This window comes from Hippocampus zosterae, chromosome 5, assembly GCF_025434085.1.
Source record: "Hippocampus zosterae strain Florida chromosome 5, ASM2543408v3, whole genome shotgun sequence".
In the NCBI taxonomy this organism is placed as follows: domain Eukaryota; kingdom Metazoa; phylum Chordata; class Actinopteri; order Syngnathiformes; family Syngnathidae; genus Hippocampus; species Hippocampus zosterae.
Genome location: NC_067455.1, coordinates 2,096,001 through 2,116,045, shown reverse-complemented (window position 1 = coordinate 2,116,045; position 20,045 = coordinate 2,096,001). Strand labels below are relative to the sequence as shown.

The following is a 20,045-nucleotide window of genomic DNA, read 5'->3' as shown; positions in this document are numbered from 1 at the left end:
TGAATCAGTTTTTCCTTCAACTTTTTGTGACAACGATTCCAAAACGAGTGATAAAGAAAAATGACATTCAGCAGACTCGCGCAATTATTTATCGCTTTGATATATCGATGCTGTCGGCAGTAAATATTTTTTTTTCATGCCGGGCAGTTTTGGATTTCCTCTCGACATTTCAAGTCAACTTCGAGTCAACTTGATTTGTCAAATGTGCTCGACGTGCAAAACATGCGGCACGGACGACATTTCTTTCCTCTCGTTAGAACGCCCGATTGGTGTTCAAAGAAAGAAACATCCAAAGATGATTCTGATTCTGAAGAGGACAGGAGGGCAGCGAGATTCCATGTCGACATAATACTTTCGCTGCTGCCTGGATCACTGACCCACTTTTTCTCACCCCCCCCCTCTCTCTTTTGATTCCCAGCATAATCTGTCACACACACGCTCATGCACAGATGCGAGCGATGCACTGCGACCCTCCGCGCAACTTCTCAGCATCCATAGCAGTGCTCGGAAGCACGATGAATCATCCATTTGCTCAGCTAGCGGTCGACAAATCCCGTCCTTTTTTTTTTTGCGTACACGATAACATAAAGGAAGCCAGGAAGTAAGACGTCGTGAGTGAACACGTGAAGGTATCCAAAAGCACAAGGGAAGATCGTGTTGATCGGCGGTGACCTCGGACCCCGCAAATGTTTCCAACAGACGCACTCCAAAAAATGCTTTGGGTAGACTCGCTCGGGCTGCAAAATCGAGGGGGGTGGGGGGGGGGCGACTCCATATTTTTAGGGGCAATTTTCCCTTCCTGCAGGACTGCTTAGTGCAGTGTTTTCCAACTCCAGAGAGCCAAGGTGCGTATTTGACATGACATGGGGAGGGGGGGGGGGGGGGGGGGGCACATTGCCAAAAAAAAATGCGGAACGACACGTTCAGTTTTTGCTGCTCCGCTGCATCACAGATTTTGGTTCTTTTTTTGTGTATCATACCTATGTTGCGGATTATTTGCTAATTCGCAGGAGTTTACTGGATGATTTTTTTCCCCCCAACACGGACAGCTCTTTATTATTTTTTTCTCAATACAGAAGCTAAAGTCCAACGCGCTTTTTTTTTTGTGTAAAGTACATCTGTAGTCAAAATATTTCTTTCAAAAAGGAGACGAGAGGAGGCTCATCACGAAAACAAGCTTCCGAATGTCAACCGTGATGGTCGAGCGGCGGCGGGCGGGTGATGTTCCGCTCTACTTGCTTGTGACAAACTCTTGGATGAATTATTCAACTCGCAGTTTTGGAATTTCTTCCTGCCAAAATGTCAGCGGTGATTTTGTGGCGACGCTTTGCCTGAAAGATGCACCGTCATCACTCTTGAACTTTCCAGGGTTCCCCAGGGGCACAAGGATGAAACTAAATGTGTGAGAGAGCGAGTGAGAGAGCCCAGACTGTCTTTTTACCTTTCGTATCTTCAAATTTCTTTCGTAACAAGAGGCAGTATTTTCCTGTTGAGGCGTTTTGTAACTTTCGTATGAAGAGACGTTCGTAAGTAGATGTACCACTGGTTCTAGCTAGCGCTGCTAGCCAGCTTACAAGCTCGCTTCGGTTTCGGCATCGATATCGGTATCGATATCGGCATCGGTATCGATATCGGCATCGATATCGGCATAGATATCGGCATAGATATCGGCATCGGTATCGATCTCCCTCTCTCTCTACACTCTCACACTCCCGCACACGCACTTACATACACATGACTGTGTCGGGCGGGGGCCAATAATCATTTCATTAAAAAAATATGAGGAAATAAGCACGTACTTGCCATTTGAATATTTATGTGCGCATTGTATCGCGAGTCAAGTCAAATCCTTCCGCGTGGAAAGATGACAGACGGCCATAATGCGTTCCACGTAGCATTCTCCAATTGTTTCCAACGATTGGCCACGCACAACAAAATAGTCGGAATGGAGTCCTCTTTAGTTTTCTTGCCGCGCTGCGCATTTTGTGGCAGACGCACTTAGCATTGGGAAAAGTACAAAAGTTCCTTTTTGCTTTTTTTTGCAAGCGTTTCACAGCGCGCATCTCTTCATTCGTAAAATTTGCCATTTGTTGACATTCACCCAATGTGCCGGAGAACAAACGATTGCACGTCCACAAAGTCCCGCCGGTCATCTAAACTCTGTGTTTAATTACCGGTGATGACTTCATCGCCATTTGTCTCCCTTTCAACAATGCAGTCATAGCTCAGTGAATGAATCGAGAAAAAAAAAAAAAACACAGCCCAAAGTCGGTCGGGACCGTGGGCGGCGATGTGTTAGAATCGTTCAGAAGAGCCTTTCAATCTCAAGTCGGGAAAAGAGAACGAGCCTTGACAGATTTCTCAGCTGACTTGGCAGGACCCGAGCTGTCGTTGTCACGAATCGCGCGACTGAAAGTCCCGCGTTTGGACTTTCTATCGCGAGGCAAAGGTGGAGCTACGGCATTTTTGCAATTTAAAAAGAGCTCGCCCTTTTTTGGGACGGATTTCAATGGCATTGACAAATCTCGGGGAAAGGATGAAGCGGGATTTTTCGCCGTCTTGCCTCCGCGTCACCAGTCCGAAGCGGCGAATGAGATGCGAGCGAGACCGTGCGTGCGCTTAAAAAGGCGCAAAGAAGAAGAAACGGCTCCTTTGTGCCTGCTTTCATTTGTCAAATCTTTCAAGGAACAACTTGATTATGGTGCGTATCCTATTTCTCTCCCACTTGTGAACCCCCCCCACCCAAAAAAAAGACGATTCAAATTTCAGAATTGACCTTATCCTATTTTCACAAGTGAATCTCATCGCGACAACAATAGAACGAGAAATACGACTTGACTGCACATTTTGTGATGGCAAAAATGTTATTTCCATTATTTAGGCTGCAGCGAATCAGTTCGAAATCCGTAACCCCCCCCCCCCACCCCCGCCCCCCCCCAGTCTTTCACTTTGTTCATTCAACAGTTTGTGTGAGTGAGTGGCATCCTATACTGTTCAAACCACCACCCACTGGAGCGCAACACCCCCCCGACCCCCCCGGCCGCCGTTTTCATCATTCGCTCACAGATGAGTGGCCATTACTTCCCCGTGACCTAAATGTGTCACATCCCTTGCACATGATGACTCTCCTCCCCCCCACCCCGCGCTCTCTTTCTATCTCTTCACTGTTTGTTCATCTCTTAATTGCCCCCCCCCTGCCCTCACAAACAACAACAACCGACGAACAAACCGCGAAGAGACGACGTCGACATCATGATCGGAAAACATCGCCGGCTGTCGCCCAAGCGGCCGAGCGTCGACCGCGCGCCTGCGGGTGTGCTCGCGAATGAGCGCGGCCATACGGACGCAAGTTGCCAGCGCATTTGCTGCATGGGCGCAATGTTTGAAATGGATCATGACGGATTCTTTTTTTTTTTTTTTTTTTAATCACGGAACACACACACACACAAAAAAAAAATTTAAATGATGCGGTATGCAAAGACATAGAACGCTGAATTTCAACAGAGCTCGGCAATCGTAATTTAATGTCGCGGTTTGATTATGATTTGAATAACACATTGGAACAATCGTAAATAACGACACTTAGTAGTGTCACCCATTAAATAAAATTTTAAGTCGTTTTATGGTACGAGCATTGGCGACTTCTGGTATGTGCACAATGTGCGGCCTTCTAAAAGCTCCGTGAAACGGGAGTTGGGTTGCCACGGTGACAAGTAAATCATTGCCATTTGTAGGGGGGAATTTGTAGCCCCTTGTGAGCGGTCTTCTACGATTTTGCTGATAAATGAGTATCAATGTCAAACTGTCGGGTCGCAGGGGGGGCGGGGGGGGGGGGGGCGAACAAAGGGCATGCTTGTACACGAAGGCGCATTTGTCAATATTTTCACATGTATTTTTATTTTAATATTCAGTCTTGAACTTATTTCAGATTTTTTTTTTTGGGGGGGGGGGGGCTGAAGCTAACAGAATCCAAATCCAAATCTCTAATTTCAGAGAGGTGAATAATATATAGGCCCGGTAGTCCAGTGGTTAGCACGTCGGCTTCACAGTGCAGAGGTACCGGGTTCGATTCCAGCTCCGGCCTCCCTGTGTGGAGTTTGCATGTTCTCCCCGGGCCTGCGTGGGTTTTCTCCGGGTGCTCCGGTTTCCTCCCACATTCCAAAAACATGCAAGGAAGGCTGATTGAACACTCTAAAATTGTCCCTAGGTGTGAGTGCGAATGGTTGTTCGTTTCTGTGTGCCCTGCGATTGGCTGGCAACCGATTCAGGGTGTCCCCCGCCTACTGCCGGAAGACAGCTGGGATAGGCTCCAGCACCCCCCGCGACCCTAGTGAGGATCAAGCGGCTCGGAAGATGAATGAATGAATGAATGAATAATATATAAGACAACAACGTGCGCCAGGCGCCGCTAGCCCCCACACCCCCTTTTTTTTTTCTTTTCCGTCAGCCGGAGCATCGCCGATGTCGTTTGTATTCCTCCACAAGCGGAAGAACCCTCATCAGCCCATCTGTGCGCCGCGAATCGTTCCACATGACAACGCGATTACGCGAGCGTCCTCCGGGAAACCGGGTCAGACTTACCCAAGCAGGCAGATCCATTCAGGTTGGCTTCATAGCCCTCGTCGCAGACGCAGCCTCCGACCGGCACCATCCACTCGCCCTCGGCGTTGCAGTGCATGCGAGGCCCGCTGCCCACTTGGGCCTGGCTGTGGGCCACGCACGCGCCGGCCACGGGCACCAGAGCCGTGGGCTCCGCACCGGAGGGGGTGGCCGGGTAGGACGCCAAGTAGAGGCTGGTGGCGGGACAGCGGCGGTAGAAGACCGACACGCCCATGAGGGAAACGCAGGCGCCGCTGTCCACGATGGCCAGGACGAATCTGCCACAGAAGAAGGGGACGCATCAGTAGCGCTCCGGCGCGCGTGGCTAAAGTACGAGAGTAGGAGCGCTGATACTTCAACAGTCAAAGTACTGATTGAAATCCTGCATTTGAGTTGAAAAAAAAAAGTAAAGATACTTTCATTCATTCATTCATCTTCCGAGCCGCTTGATCCTCACTAGGGTCGCGGGGGGTGCTGGAGCCGATCCCAGCTGTCTTCAGGCAGCAGGCGGGGGACACCCTGAATCGGTTGCCAGCCAATCGCAGGGCACACAGAGACGAACAACCATTCGCACTCACACTCACACCTAGGGACAATTTAGAGCGTCCAATCAGCCTGCCATGCATGTTTTTGGAATGTGGGAGGAAACCGGAGCACCCGGAGAAAACCCACGCAGGCCCGGGGAGAACATGCAAACTCCACACAGGGAGGCCGGAGCTGGAATCGAACCCGGTACCTCTGCACTGTGAAGCCGATGTGCTAACCACTGGACTACCGGGCCGCCCGTAAAGATACTTGTGTAAAAAAAAAAAAAGTATTTGTACTGGTTTAACTCTTGCATTTAATTAAAAGTAAAAAAAGGACCAGAGTTGACAACAGTACTCACAGCCTGTCCTTGAGCACAGGTTTTTACAAATTCCCCGGGGGCAAAGGTGAAATTACTGACTCAACTTCACGACTTCAATACGACTAAAAGGGTTTAAAAAGTACTCACACTGTACTTAAGTACAAGTAAAAATACTTAACAATAATAAAAAATAAATAAACCATGCGTAGCATGCCTACCAGTGGTGGCAAAAGCAGTCACATGATATATACTTGAGTATGAATTATTGTGTCAAGAAAGCGCCTCAAAAAAGTAAAAGTATTGATTCAATGCCTAGACTTGAGTAAGGGTGAAAATATACCACAGGTGAGACAAGTGATCACACTCTTTAGGTACCGGTAAGTAGAATTACAAGTACTTGTGTATGAATGAATGAATGAATGAATGAATGGCTCTGTAAAAGTACTGATTCTCTTCGAATTAAGATAAGATAAGATATCCTTTATTCGTCCCACACTGGGGAAATTTACAGCCTCCAGCAGCAAGAATGTATGTAGAAAGAAGAAAGGAGACAGAGAAAAAAAAAACAACAAACATCTTTCAATTAAATACAATATGAACACAATGGATAAATCGCAGTACTATTTACAATTTTCCTTCACATCATTTAATTATTATTATTATGATTGTTATTTTTTATTCATCAGCCTGACAGCAGTAAGTAAGTAAGGTAAAACTATACCAGGGCTGGCTCAAATATTCATATTCTGTACATAAACAGAATTACAGATAACAGAGTTAAAAAAATAAAAGTACCGATTGATCCAGCATTCAACCAAAAACACCCCCCCCCGGAAAAAAAAGCACAAGATGTGACACACGTAGTCACACTCTGTACTTCAGTAGAGATACTACACACCAAAAATATGGTCAAAGTAAACCGGGTGAAAAGCAGAAGTAGCGATTCAACTCGTGCGTTCGACCAAAAAGCGAAAACGAAAGCAAAGTTGTCCTCAGTGCACACGAGTGTCGCTTACCCATTGCGCGTGAGCGGTGCGAAGCTGCGTGTCTTGATGTTGATGCGGCTGTATCGGTTGGGTTGGTACTGATGTGGCGAACTGGGCTCCACCTTGGAAAAACTCTTGTCGGCGGCGATGGTATCGATCTTCACCCAGCCTTCCCTGCTCTCCTTCTCACCGCTCGAAGGCTGCGCGTACACGGGGAAGAGGAGGAAAAAAAAACAATGACGTGACTGACAAAACGATGTCAGTATGTTGCACAGCAATCACACACATTATCTTCTGTTCAGATTGGAGGGGTGTGGGGGATGGGGGGGTCACATTAAGTTTTCTTCGTTTTCATTTCATTTGAAATCGTATTTACGCGAAGACGCGGTCGATGTTATAAACCGCTCTATAGTACGTTCGAACGTATTTGCCACTCCAAAAACGTCACCTCGCATCGGCAGTTCCGCCCTTCCCTAGAGATTAATAGAAGATTGAGCAAAATGTTATTATAAACGAGCGTGACTTATCATCTCTCATGAAATATTAGCATATTGATGGACGTTTTACTTCGATACCAGTGAAATGATACTTACTCGTGGATAGTATGACCACCAATGCCACCACAAGTGCCACCTAGCGACTTGGCATGCACACTACAGCATATTTTTCCCCCAGGTGACACAAAATAAATGTGTTTTTTAAAAATATGTTATCATTTTATCGTTTATTTGTCATACAAATACATGTACGGCCAAATGAATGCAAGAGATACCCCGTGTAATTCCTCCGACTAAATATGAGAGCAAGAGAAAATGAGGTACGTAAGCATTGACACGGACATAAGCAGCTCGCAACAGGAATAATAATAATAATAATAATAATACATTTTATTTATAAGCGCCTTTCAAGACACCCAAGGACACTTTACAATAACAAAAAACACAAAACAATACGGGTTGAGCAGCGGCAGCCAAAACGAATTTGCGTTCGAGTCCTCTTGTGGACTTCCGGCACTTCCTTGCTCCTCCGTTTCCTCATCAGACAGACTTTGATTTGCATGTTGAAAAAAGGCATCTCATCTCCCGAGCACTTTACAATCTTTACAAATATCACCCCCCCCTCCCGCGTTGCCGAGACGACGCCGCGGTTCTTTCTCACCACTTCGACGTCGGGTTCCGAAAGGGGCGTCAAAAGCGAAAGAAAGTTCTGGCGGAAATAAATAAAACATCTTTGCAAAGACTGCCACAGCCACTTAGGAAGCCTTTAAGAGGCAATTAGTTGGACTGCGGTGATGTTTGGAGAGATGACAGCGACATCTTTCTATATCTTGTGAATCGGAGCTTATTAGCATCACATCCGCGTGATGCAATCCGTCGTCGTCCCCCTTGGCAAGAACACAAATGAGTAGTGGCATGATTAGCACAGTGCACGTCGCGTGCTATTTGGTTTTCAGGATGTTGTCCAAACAGAGTCGTGTCATGTTGTGAAAATGGTATGCAACAAAACAGGGTTATAATAACCACCAGAGGGATTTTTCATTACGGTTAGTTTTTAATGTCGTTTTGATTTTTGTTTGTTTTTAATTGGTCCTTTGATGTGTTGTGGTTTAGTTTTAGGAATAGTTTTTGTTTTTTAAAATATATTTGTTGAGTGCAAGATTTCAGAAAGTCACACAATATTGTGGAATGACGTCGACTATATACAATATCCCGTTTTTTGAGAGTCTCAACGCTAAAGGCTCCAAAATACGGTACATGCCTTGGATTATTGTTATATGGTCTGCCTAAATGTCTCGTAGCAGCCTTTGCGTTCAGTTCAGATTGCTTAAAGCGTAGTAACGCTGCCACATAGATGCTAGTTCTTAGCCGGCATGTCTATGTCGTTTCCCATTTGATGTTAGCATTCAGGTAGCAGAGGCAAGGCGAGGTTACTTTGCAGTAAAAACACAATTTTGTTTGATGTTTACTTTGACATTAACCTTCAACTGATTGGCAATAAGCTGCTTGAAGTCTTGAGTTGCTAGCCACCGAACAGTAATGGTGTCGTCTCAAATTCAAATTTGCAAGTGACTTTAAGAGTCAGGGCCTGGTGTAGGGAAACGTGTGAGTGTCTGGGTGCGAGTTGAGGTCGACATCAGCTTGTGCCTGAGTGCTGATGCATTTTACTGTTTACTGACAATAAGTAAGTATACTGCTATAGCGACAACGATATCAAACGACGGCTCTCGGGCCTCACCTCAGGTGCCCAAGTCCTCTCCAGTTCCCGCTGGCTGTCGGCCTGCTTGTAGTACAAGGTGAGCGTCTCCCGGCAGGTGGGCGACGGGTTCCGCAGGCTGGCGCAGTCCCGCACGGAGAAGCGCAGTGTGACAAAGACCCGCGGGGCGGAGTGACGCAACAGGAAGGGCGTGGCCAACCAGTTGTCCTTCGTGCGGGAATTCTGGTTGATGTTGCACACCTCAAACGTCCGGATGAGCCTCCCGCGGTCGTCCAGGATGCTCACTTCGTCCCACTGGAAGGGACACGAACAACATTGCAAGCCGTGATGAGTCAAAATGTGAATGTAACCCCTTCCGGTTAAGCTTCGCCAATTATCCACCGCCAGTGTGGGAATTAAAAAAATAAAATTAAAAAAATCCTAAATCTTTTTCTGGAGCAACATTGAGGAATGATGCATTCAGGCTCATCATCATCATGCTTGTTGGAGAGGCACCAATGGCAATAGCAACATATATATAAAAAAATAGGAAGGGCTCATATTTATGATTTGATTTGAGCTGAAATGCGGGTGAGCCTGGTAATCCCTCCGGTGACAAAGGACAGGGAGGGGTGGCAGCTCAGACCCCAACGAGGTCACACACACACACACACTCACATGTGCACACACGTGTGTATTTCCAGACATATGGACGCGATGCTGCCCCTTGTGGAGAGGAGAAGGGTGGCATACGAATGCAAGATGCTCTGAGTGAAATCCTGATCTCCGGTGCGGAGACTCCAACCCAAAGAGAGAGTGAAAGCGCAGTTGGCGTGCATGTGAAAGAAGGTAAGATTGAAAGAATAACAACGACAGATAAAGGTGGGGGGGTGGGGGGGGGCAGTCACTAAGAGCATGGAGACACAGCAAGTACGCAGACTCTCCATGTGCCCCGGAGCCTGGGAAAAGATGGCACATGGAGAGAAAAGTATGGAAAGAGTGCCACACGCATTCAAACACAAACAAGTCATAACAACTACTCCCCCCCCCCCCGACCCCCATGATCTGTTTCTTTGCTCGTTGCCTGAGGTCATATGAACATATCTTCAGCTCACACACGCGCGCATGTTCGGGAGGGACAAATTCTTTGAGTACGATTCATCCAACAAGACCACATTGCAATAACGCATTGTTCGGGTCAGCTGCCGCATACATTTTTGCCCCGGTCCGAGACTTTTTTTGGGAGGCCCATGCCGATTTCAATATTTGTCAGAATAAAATTCCCACAAACGATTCATCAGCTGATTCTAGGTTTGGTCGAAGCTTCCCAGGCTGAAATTAAAGGCAACGAGAGTAGCCGCTTTTATTGGCTGTGTTCACTCCCACAACGGCGCAAGCCTCACTTTTCCCAACCGCGCCCGTCTATGAAAATACCAAAAGAAAGAGACAAGTTCGACTAGACTTTGAGCTAGAGTCGCGCTGGGAGCGAAAAGAGGGCCCCAAGAATGGAAATCTAAACCGGTTCGGACAAAGAAATCAATGAATCGAACCAAAGCACATATTTCCCTCTTCGGTAGCCAACAGCGTTTCTAAAAGTTCCTTTTCTAATGCTTTTCCAAACTATGCATTAGGGTTAAACCGGAGCTCTTTAAATTGTTGTTCACTTTTCAATCAGTCGTGACAATGGATAAAATGTGTGCCTGTGTGTGTGTGTGTGTGTGTTTGTATGACTATTCTTGTGAGGACCACTGTGATTATAAGACCAACGTAGTGAGGACATTTTTGACAAGTGAGGACATTTAGGCCAGTCCTCACAAGTTTTTCATTCTAAAGTGTGTGTGTGTGTGTGTGTGTGTGTGTAATCAGAAGACATATTAGTAGTGCGTCACACTCACTTCCAGATGAATGAACTTTACTGACCCTAGACGTGACCTTAGCACGGTCACGCAACCAGGAACGCGCACGCACACGCACGCTTGACGCACGCATGTTCAAGAAAGGCTGGCAAATCTTTGGTTTAATCACTGCAATCTCATCATGGATGAAATCACATGACACGGAACATGCGGGGGCGCATTTAAGCCCTGGCGCTGGGGCTTCAAGGCGCCAACGTTTTGCCATGAGTTGTCGAATGTTCCCGTTCTGGTTCCTTACCCCTGTGTCCGGGTAGGTGGTCCAGCCCAGTTCGGTGGTCGACTCCGTTGTGTCCAGCAGCATCACTGTCACATACACAAGCGCACGACATGGTTTTAGAAGGGCGCACAATTGGCCTATGTGAAGCATATCAACCATGACTCGCGCGGATACGCCCGCCGTGCTAAAAATAGAACCTGATGTCCGCTTTCGAATCAAATGACTTCACCAAATTAAAAAGCAGGGGCTCCGAGTCGAGCCGCTTCTCCTCCACATCGAGAGGAGCCAGATGAGGTGGCTTGGGCATCTGATTCGGATGCCTCCTCAGCGCCTCCCTGGTGAGGTGTTCCGGGCATGTCCCACCGGGAGGAGACCCCGAGGAAGACCCAGGACACGCTGGAGAGACTATGTCACCCAGCTGGCCTGGGAACGCCTCGGGATCCCCCGGGCAGAGCTGGAAGAAGTGGCTAGGGAGAGGGAAGTCTGGGCTTCCCTGCTAAAGCTGTTGCCCCCGCGACCCGGCCCCGGATAAGCGGTAGAAGATGGATGGATGGATGGATGGATGGATGGAGCAGATTATTGGCCCGTGGACGGAATTCAGGTCTGGTGCACATCGCCCCTTTGATATTTCTCCCCAGCCGCCACGCCGAGCAATCCCAGGGCTTTCCCCGCTACGTGCGTATGTCAAAGATTAAAAAGACGGCCCGGGAGACGAGGCGGAATTAGCTGGTCACTCGGCGCAGTTTTTTTTTCCCACTGGTTGCGTTTCGAGCACTCCATGCAAGCAAAATGCACTTCAATGCACGGTGCTGCATGTCGACACATGACCTCGCACGCAATAATGACGCGCCGGTGCAGGGTATGGAATATGATGTCGATAGGTAGAGACTCGAGGCTGTTTGTATGCGTTGCCGCTCCTTGAAGATTGACAGCACCGTAACATTTCAACAATCAGCCCGTCAATGGCATTTCACATGAATTTAGCATCAAACCAGAAGAGCTTCGAGATTGACCCTTGAGGAACACCGCAGGAAAGGGGCGCTGACTGCGACTTTTTAGGCCCCACAACCACAGGAAAATGATTAGCGTTAGCATATCGTGCTTTAAAAGTCACATACAGGAAGGCAAAAGACAAAACAGCAGAAACAAGATAACGCTCGTAGAATAATGATAGAGTAGATTTAAAAAAAAAAAAGGTCACCCAAGTGTTTGCTAAATTTGCTTTGGCTTTGGATGCATCCATTTTGGCAGAGTGGAAAAAGTTTGCGTTGTCGTTTTTTTTTTTTTTTTTTCGAGCAAAACCGCGCCATTGTGTTCGTACACACATTTTGTTGGGACACTTCAGATCTGGCCACAGGAATTTTTTCCAGCTGGCTCCCCCAAATCCCGTTGGCCGCCGTCCGCTCCAGTCTGGCAGCGTCTGCGCTCGCATGCTTAACCAAAGTTTCCTGTGCACGGTGAAGCGGCAAAGACTTCCTCTCTTGGAATGTTAGCGCTCCGCTAAAAAAAATACAATATCGTTGGGCTGCAGTCAATATAAAACGCGCTTAGGGACGTTAGCATCTGCCTCTCTGTCTGTGGATAAATAATTCTTACTGGGGGGGTCATACAATTTTGATCTCTTTCTACTCATATTTCATGGCACACAATTGCTCAGTGGAGAGGAATTTCTCCCCCGATGCGTGGAGAAGATTTTTGCGTTGACAGCACACAGGCACAGAAAAAAAAAACACACACATGACAACAAACAAATATATCATTTGAAGATTCTCTTGAACACCCTCTTCGCATCTTCCCTTGGTTCTCTGACTGAGCTGTTGCGAGTTTTCTTTTTTTAAGGATGACGCTGGCGGATGGAGACAGCAAATCTGCCTTGTGACTTTTTTTTTTTGGAGTGGGCGGGGTTACACCCTGAACCGGTTGCCAGCCAATCATAGGGCACACAGAAACAAACAACCATTCGCACTCACACTCACACCTAGGGACAATTTAGAGTGTTCAATCAGCCTGCCACGCATGTTTTTGGAATGTGGGAGGAAACCGGAGCACCCGGAGAAAACCCACGCGGGCCCAGAGGAGAACATGCAAACTCCACACAGGGAGGCCCGGAGCTGGAATCGAACCCGGTACCTCTGCACTGTGAAGTCGAGGCGCTAACCACTCGACCACCGAGCCACCCCATGTGTTCACAACGTTTTTGCTGTAGCTTATAGCGCACACACACACACATGCAGAGATACCCATTAAGTGCTATTCTATTTAGCAGATGCTACGCGTGTCTGTCCAAATTCAATTAACATTTGCTGCTTTATTTTAGTTCAGCCAAGCTTGAGTAACAACACGTATAGCGATTTAAAAATGAATATTCGTAAAAATGAATATTCATGGCGGCCCGGTAGTCCAGTGGTTAGCACGTCAGCTTCACAGTGCAGAGGTACCGGGTTCGATTCCAGCTCCGGCCTCCCTGTGTGGAGTTTGCATGTTCTCCCCATGCCTGCGTGGGTTTTCTCCGGGTGCTCCGGTTTCTTCCCACATTCCAAAAATATGCGTGGCAGGCTGATTGAACACTCTAAAATTGTCCCTAGGTGTGAGTGCGAATGGTTGTTCGTCTCTGTGTGCCCTGCGATTGGCTGGCAACCGATTCAGGGTGTCCCCCGCCTACTGCCCGGAGACGGCTGGGATAGGCTGCAGCACCCCCCGCGACCCTAGTGAGGATCAAGCGGTACGGAAGATGAATGAATGAATGAATGAATATTCATGTCCATCTAATTCACCCGTCATGCGCGAGTGAGGTACTAACAGATGCCAGAGCAGATGTACATGAGCCGGGTCAGCGGCGGCGGCGAGCCTCATGATTGTCTTGTGGCGTGACATTTGCACGGTGAATAATTCACGGTGACATGCCGAGGTAGAGCGTTGAGTGCACACCTTTCAGAGAATTAAGACCTCGCCACATGGACAAAAAGTGGGGGCACAGTTGCCTGGCACGGCCACTTGGCTGTAAAAGCCTCTTTATTTAACTCTGTCGCACACACGCGGCCACAGCATCTCTGTTTTTTTTTGGGGGGGGTGGGGGGGGCGTCCATCTGACAGCAGAAACACTCAGCTTTTGTTCCTGACAGCTCCGAGAAGTGCTGAGTCTGCAATCTGGACCTGAGTGCTGTTGCATTGAAAGCGCACCGCTGCTTCTTTGACCAGCTCCTCCATCGTGTCCCTTGTCCCCCCCCCCCCCCCCCAGCCTCCCATCGCACATCCTCCAAACCCAGTGGGAGTACAAATATTCAAGGAAACCTAAGCTGTGATCATTGTAGCCATTTCACGCAGAAGATAAAGAATACATGCCAATGTCTATAGGTGAATAATGACATCAAAGCTAGTTTTGTTAGCCCATTAATGGCCTCTTGCGTTGTTTTGTAGCATTAGGCTAGGGAATTTTCATAAGACAGTTATGTGGTTTGTTGAAATATGCCACTTAAAATTATTTGTTTTACATTTACCATGAGAGTAGTGTTTAACTATATATAAACAAGCGCGTTTGTGAAGTATTGCTCACAAACTAATAGACTGCTACTTGGTGTGAACTTGCGGCCACGATAGCACACATCACGTAACTTTTTCGCTGGCAACTTAAGACCAAAAAGTCAGCTGAGCAAATGATAGTATCTCGAAATGAGGGAACGTGTATATTTTTGAGTTGTACACTTTTTATCTCTCAGTTCACGTTTGCGAATTCACGGGAACACATTTGATAGCTTAGAAGTCGCGTCAATGCTAGCTAGCTAGCTAGCTCTTGTTTTGAAAAACAAAACGAAACAACACACTACATTTTTTTTGGGTGTGATTCCAAGTAGGACAACTTGGTAATAGAAGAATTTGATGCGTTAAATTTTTTTTCCTGTTGTGTCAAGGTATCGAAACGGGTGTTGTATACAAATGACACATTTACTTTTGTGCTTGCGTAACTTGAGTTAAACTCAAAAATATGAACTGACCTCAAAGATGAACCTTTGTTGGAGTAAGTCAGTTGTGATGAGCGCAGTAACATTTTGGAACCATTTAGGTGGTAATAAAATTCTCATTTCTTCCAATCTCGTCTTTTACTTTGTACTACGGGCGCAGTTAGCATCAAGAGCAACTTCACTTGTCGAACTAAACTAGCGTTTGACGGATACTTTTCCTTAAGTCCATACAAGTCTGTCAAATCCGTATTTTAAACGCAGCGCGACTACTTTTGTCACCTTCCTTCTTCTTTTTCTTCTTACCCCCCCCCCCCCCCCCCGCTCCCATGTGTATTATTTATCTGGCAAAGTGTCTGGTGTACATTAAAAGCGGACTCCGAATGGTGTTTGTCTCTCGCCGAGTCCAAGCGTGGGTGTAAAAGCTCTCGTCTGCGGTTCAGCGGTGACCCCGCATTAGTTCACGGGCGACCTCCTCCGCTTGGCTCACGAGCGACGCCCCCCCCCCCCAAACTCGCAGCCTCCGAAACCATTTTCCGCATTTGCGGTCACACTCTCGCGCCTGCGAATCGTCGTGTTTGTTGTCGGCGTCGCGCCTGCTATCACGCCACGTGTTATTTTAACACCTCACGCAATCCGCCAAAGACTTGGCTTTGATTAGTACCAAATGCGCCGGGTTGGTCTACCACTTAAGCAAGCATACACTGTACTTCCTTATATTTTGCGCTCTTGAAACGGATGGGTCAAAAATTAACCCAATGTGGGTGAAATAGCAAACCCAGCGCCGGGTCCAGAAGAACTATTCATTCATTCATTCATCTTCCGAACCGCTTGATCCTCACTAGGGTCGCGGGGGGTGCTGGAGCCTATCCCAGCCGTCTTCGGGCAGTAGGCGGGGGACACCCTGAATCGGTTGCCAGCCAATCGCAGGGCACACAGAGACGAACAACCATGCACGCCCACACTCACACCTAGGGACAATTTAGAGTGTTCAATCAGCCTGCCTTGCATGTTTTTGGAATGTGGGAGGAAACCGGAGCACCCGGAGAAAACCCACGCAGGCCCGGGGAGAACATGCAAACTCCACACAGGGAGGCCGGACCTGGAATCGAAACCGGTACCTCTGCACTGTGAAGCCGACGCGCTAACCACTGGACTACCGGGCCGCCCTTATTTTATTTATTTATTTATTTTAGTGGGGGTGGGAATATGAAGCCCCACTTTTATATTTAGTTGTCCCACTCTGGTTCAAATCACTCCGTTTTGTGGGGACTTTCGGTCTCATGCCCCCCCCCCCCAAAAAAAACACGTTTTGTGTTTGTTAGCATGACAACAGCGGCAACGCGACAAAGCGAGTGACTACTTAGTGTTGTCCACTCATCAACTTGTTCCTTTGCGTTTAGCGAAGTTTCGGACCCCTCCGACTTGATCTTTTTTTGACCCCCCCCACCCCCTCCCAAAGGCTCCCCTGAAAAAGAAAAAAAAGGATGAGCAACAAGTCTCGTGATATTTTTCCCGTTCCGAAAACTTTATCGATCCCGGTTGGGGGCTCCTTTATGTGGTTATCCAACCTGCAGATGAATGGCGCTCGTACAAAGCCACCGCTTGCTAATTTTTTCTAGAACGGCTTCTTTTTCTGAGGTCGCCGTCCGTCGCAAGTGAAAAACGGCAGCCTGCCCGCATCCAGCGGGACAAACCGCGAGGGAATTTTTGATGAGTCCCTCTGACACGAGCCGTGCTTATTTCGGGAATAAGGTTCATCCGCTCCTCTTTGCTCGGCCCTGCTGACGTCTCTGTCTTGGCGTATCGCGGGGGCCGCATGTGGTCGCGCGTAATGATGGTCTGGTGGAGGCCGCATCCTGGACCCACTGTTTGAGGGTGGGGCATCTGGAGCGGATCGGAGGGCAGCCATTTTACAAGGAAATGGCAGCACGCAGGTGGAACTTTTTTTATAATTTTGCTGTATTCTGAAGGGCGAAATATTACGCAATATTTTTTTTTCATATTGCGAAAAAAAAAATTGTCCCGAGGGGTGAGCGTGAGCGCGCATGGTTATCGCCCTGCGATTGGCTGGCAACCGGTTCAGGGTGTAATACTGGCAATGGGACGGTTGATCGAACCAATCCGATTTTTTTAATTCGTCCTCACAGGGCCGGGAGCTGGCCCTCAACGACGTCGACATTTTTCCGTCCTCCTATTTTTTTGCTCTGAGCAAAACTTGTTATTGTCGTGATGCCTTGAGTTATGACATTAATTCAGCCCGTAAACACGCTTGGAATTGAAAATATGAATCTCAAAACATCTTTCTCCATGGAAATGAATGGAACTGCCATTAATCTGTCCCAGCTTTCTAGAAAGTGTTTAAAAAAAAGAAGAAAAATAGCAGTCTGTCTTTCAGAGTTTACCCAAATACTTCAAGTCATTTAGTCATCTGCTGGAATATGAATTGGTTCCTCACAGAGGATAAAGACAATATGCCAGTGAAGATTCTTATATTTTCCGTCTCCATGTGTTGCTCCTGTTTGAGTTCAAATACCCATCGCTGAAGGCAAAATGCATTGCTCGCCTCTTCTCTTGCATACTAAATCATTTTTCTGTAGAAAAACCAAAACACAACAAAACAAAACAAAACATGCTGACGCTGCATCCTGCCCTTTCCGCCAGGGAGCACGCAGCAACCGAGTTGCTTTTTTTTTTTTTTTTCCGGCCGACTGACAACCGACTGTGTCACGCACGGCACGCCTTTTGTTTTCTTTTTACACCAGCCTGGAAAAGACGGCTTATCACACCCAAGGAAAAGGGCGACTATCGGCCTAATTAAGATGCAGTTAAAGAGCAAACCTCCCGCGGAAATTTGGCCAACGCGACCTTGAAGTGAGAACACGACCCTTAAAGCGGGGTGACCTGCTGGGTACAGAACATGCCAAATCCACACAGAGAAGACTGACGACCAAAACCCCGAGCTCCTCCACCGTGAGGCCGATGCGCTAACCGCTAAGCCACCACGCTCACGTGATTGAAATGAGCTGTGTGAAGGTGCTTATTATCACGCTTGAACGTCTCAATGTTTGAGACGGCTCAGCTCAGGAGGAGCACGGGGGAGTGGTTGGTAAGCACGCCTAACAGTCAAAAGTTCTGTGTTCGAATTTCCGTTTTAGTGTGTGTGCGCACTGAAGCTACAAAAGAACCGATGAAATGTTTGGGCGGCTCAGGAGCACAGAAGCAATCAGGTCGTCACACGCAGAAGCTGTCCGAGCAGACCCGAAGATCCCGTAACAAGGCAGATTTATATGGCTGCCCCCCCCCACCAATAGTGGGTCAATCGTGTATTACGCGGAGCTTCATTTCAATGACACAAAGTCCGACAGCCAAACGGACCCGCGCCGCGGCCTTGCTTACCATCTTTCATCCTCATCCAGACCATCTGCTGCCAGCCCTGATCGATGGGTGGGGGTAAGTTAGCTCTCTTTTGCGGCGTGAGTGACTCACGCACACGCCAACAGTCAGTGATTCCTATCTTTTTTTTTAGATACATACACGTGACTTCTACACGTCTGTTTACGTGTTTTGAAATGATTTGTGTTTATAAGAATAGGCTCATTGCCGGGTAGGTACATCTTTGTTCCATCACTAAGAATATTGCACATGACAGACAAATATCAGCAGTCTTAGCAATGATCCCTGTGGAACACCGGTGGGGTCGATTTGTAGAAGAACATGAGAAGTTGAAGAAGATTCTTCTTTCAATTGTTGGAGTTGCATTAAAGAGGTAAATAGAATAAATGTAAATTTCCCCAGTGTGGGACGAATAACGGATATCTTATCTTATCTTATCTTATCTTAATACTTCTTCAGAAACGACGAGAATTGAAAATTACATTTGAAAAACAGAAGAGCACGTAAAAGTGTATTACTGTGTGAATTTAAAAAGGGGTACAATAAAAGATGATAAGGTGCAAATATTAAAAATTGGGTAAAAAAAATAAGGTGCAGTTTGCCAGGGCTGACGCGTGTGCGAGTTTTCGTTCATGTTTAGGACCTCAAAAATATGAATCCTCGCAGAGAATAACAATCAGGATCAGAATGATATCGACGTCGATAATAGTGAGCTTCGCCGTGGTGGCTGTTTTGGGCCCCAAAATTGTCATTTGGATTCTAATTTAATGTTGGAGGAGGTGCCTCTTTTAACCCCCACCACTACACACACCATCTTCAAGGAAACAACACACACACACACACACACACACACACACACACGCGCACAAATGATATCTGAATCATTAGATTACCAGTGAGATCGCTTAAGACTGCCCACTCTCATCTGCCCAGGAGAAAGTCTCACTTAAACCATCTTGCACATTTGCAAGAAAGGGTCAAGATGGGGTGGGGTACTATGGGGAGGGGGTGCGGGGTTATGGGTGTCCTGGCCTGAGAGGGACATAAAAGAGTGAGGGTGGACATAGTTTATGCAATTTAGCATTCATTTATGTCTGCTGCATTTTCTCCATATTCTTTTGTTTGCTGGCGCACGACACACACCTGGAACCACTCACAGAGACACACACACACACACACACATTGCAACAAGGTGTGACTCCTTGCAACAAGGAGGAGTTGAATTCCCATACATTGCTGTCAAACAGTTCCCAGGGAGCCACGGTGAGTAAGTTTCTAGCCACCTCCCACTAAAAATCGATCCCTTATGAAAAATTAAATATTTATGAGCGTGGGTTAAATTTATTTTTTTTTTTTAAAAAGTTACTTCTTACCTTCCTCAGCTGAATTGGGTCGGAGAAAGAAACAGAGGGACAGAAGGACGCTCCACATCTCCACTACAGAGTGACACTGACAGCGGGCCGGGGAGGGAGAGAGCATGCAAGAGTGAGAGACGTGTTCGTGTGAGCGCGCGCGCGCGTGCGCGTGTCTGTGTGTGTGTGTGTGTGTGTGTGTGTGGAGGGAGGGAAAGAGTGGGTAGGTGGAGTCTGTTTGTTCCCACTATCAGCAATGGGAGGAGAACGAATGGATGACAGGAAAGGGGGGGGTTAAAAATGTGGCGTATATACACAAAACGCTGTTGTCATGGAAACGGGGAAGTTAATAAGAGGTGTGACAGTCACCTCGAGGTTAAGCCGGCATGTTGCGGCGTTCCTCACATGCCTGTATAATGCTCACGTTTTTTTTTCCAATATATGTGAACATTTTGTGGAGTCACAATTACCCCCCCCGTTCCCACTAGCTGCGGTTGAGGCCCGGCCCACGCACGCCCCTCACTGGCCACCTCGCAGCATTGCAGCTTGTTGACGGCGGCGCGCTTTTCATGCCCCAGTTCTC

General features: G+C 47.4%; 1 protein-coding gene across 3 annotated transcripts in view; it reads right to left on the bottom strand.

The window, feature by feature from the left end:
- The window catches only part of LOC127600438 (ephrin type-B receptor 5-like), a 27,568-nt gene extending 7,928 nt beyond the window's left edge, over positions 1 to 19,640 (bottom strand). The window contains exons 1-5 of one of the 3 annotated variants that reach the window (XM_052064977.1): positions 19,484 to 19,640; positions 10,780 to 10,844; positions 8,668 to 8,940; positions 6,463 to 6,632; positions 4,582 to 4,877 (exon numbers count right to left, since the gene is read on the bottom strand). In XM_052064977.1, coding sequence (XP_051920937.1) covers positions 4,582 to 4,877; positions 6,463 to 6,632; positions 8,668 to 8,940; positions 10,780 to 10,844; positions 19,484 to 19,589 — 910 coding nt within the window. In that variant the 5' untranslated portion in view covers positions 19,590 to 19,640. Of the gene's footprint in view, positions 1 to 4,581; positions 4,878 to 6,462; positions 6,633 to 6,718; positions 7,413 to 8,667; positions 8,941 to 10,779; positions 10,845 to 19,483 lie in introns of those variants that run through there. The other 2 variants (XM_052064978.1, XM_052064979.1) reach the window with 2 other exon arrangements.
- Between the last annotated feature and the right edge of the window lie 405 nt (positions 19,641 to 20,045).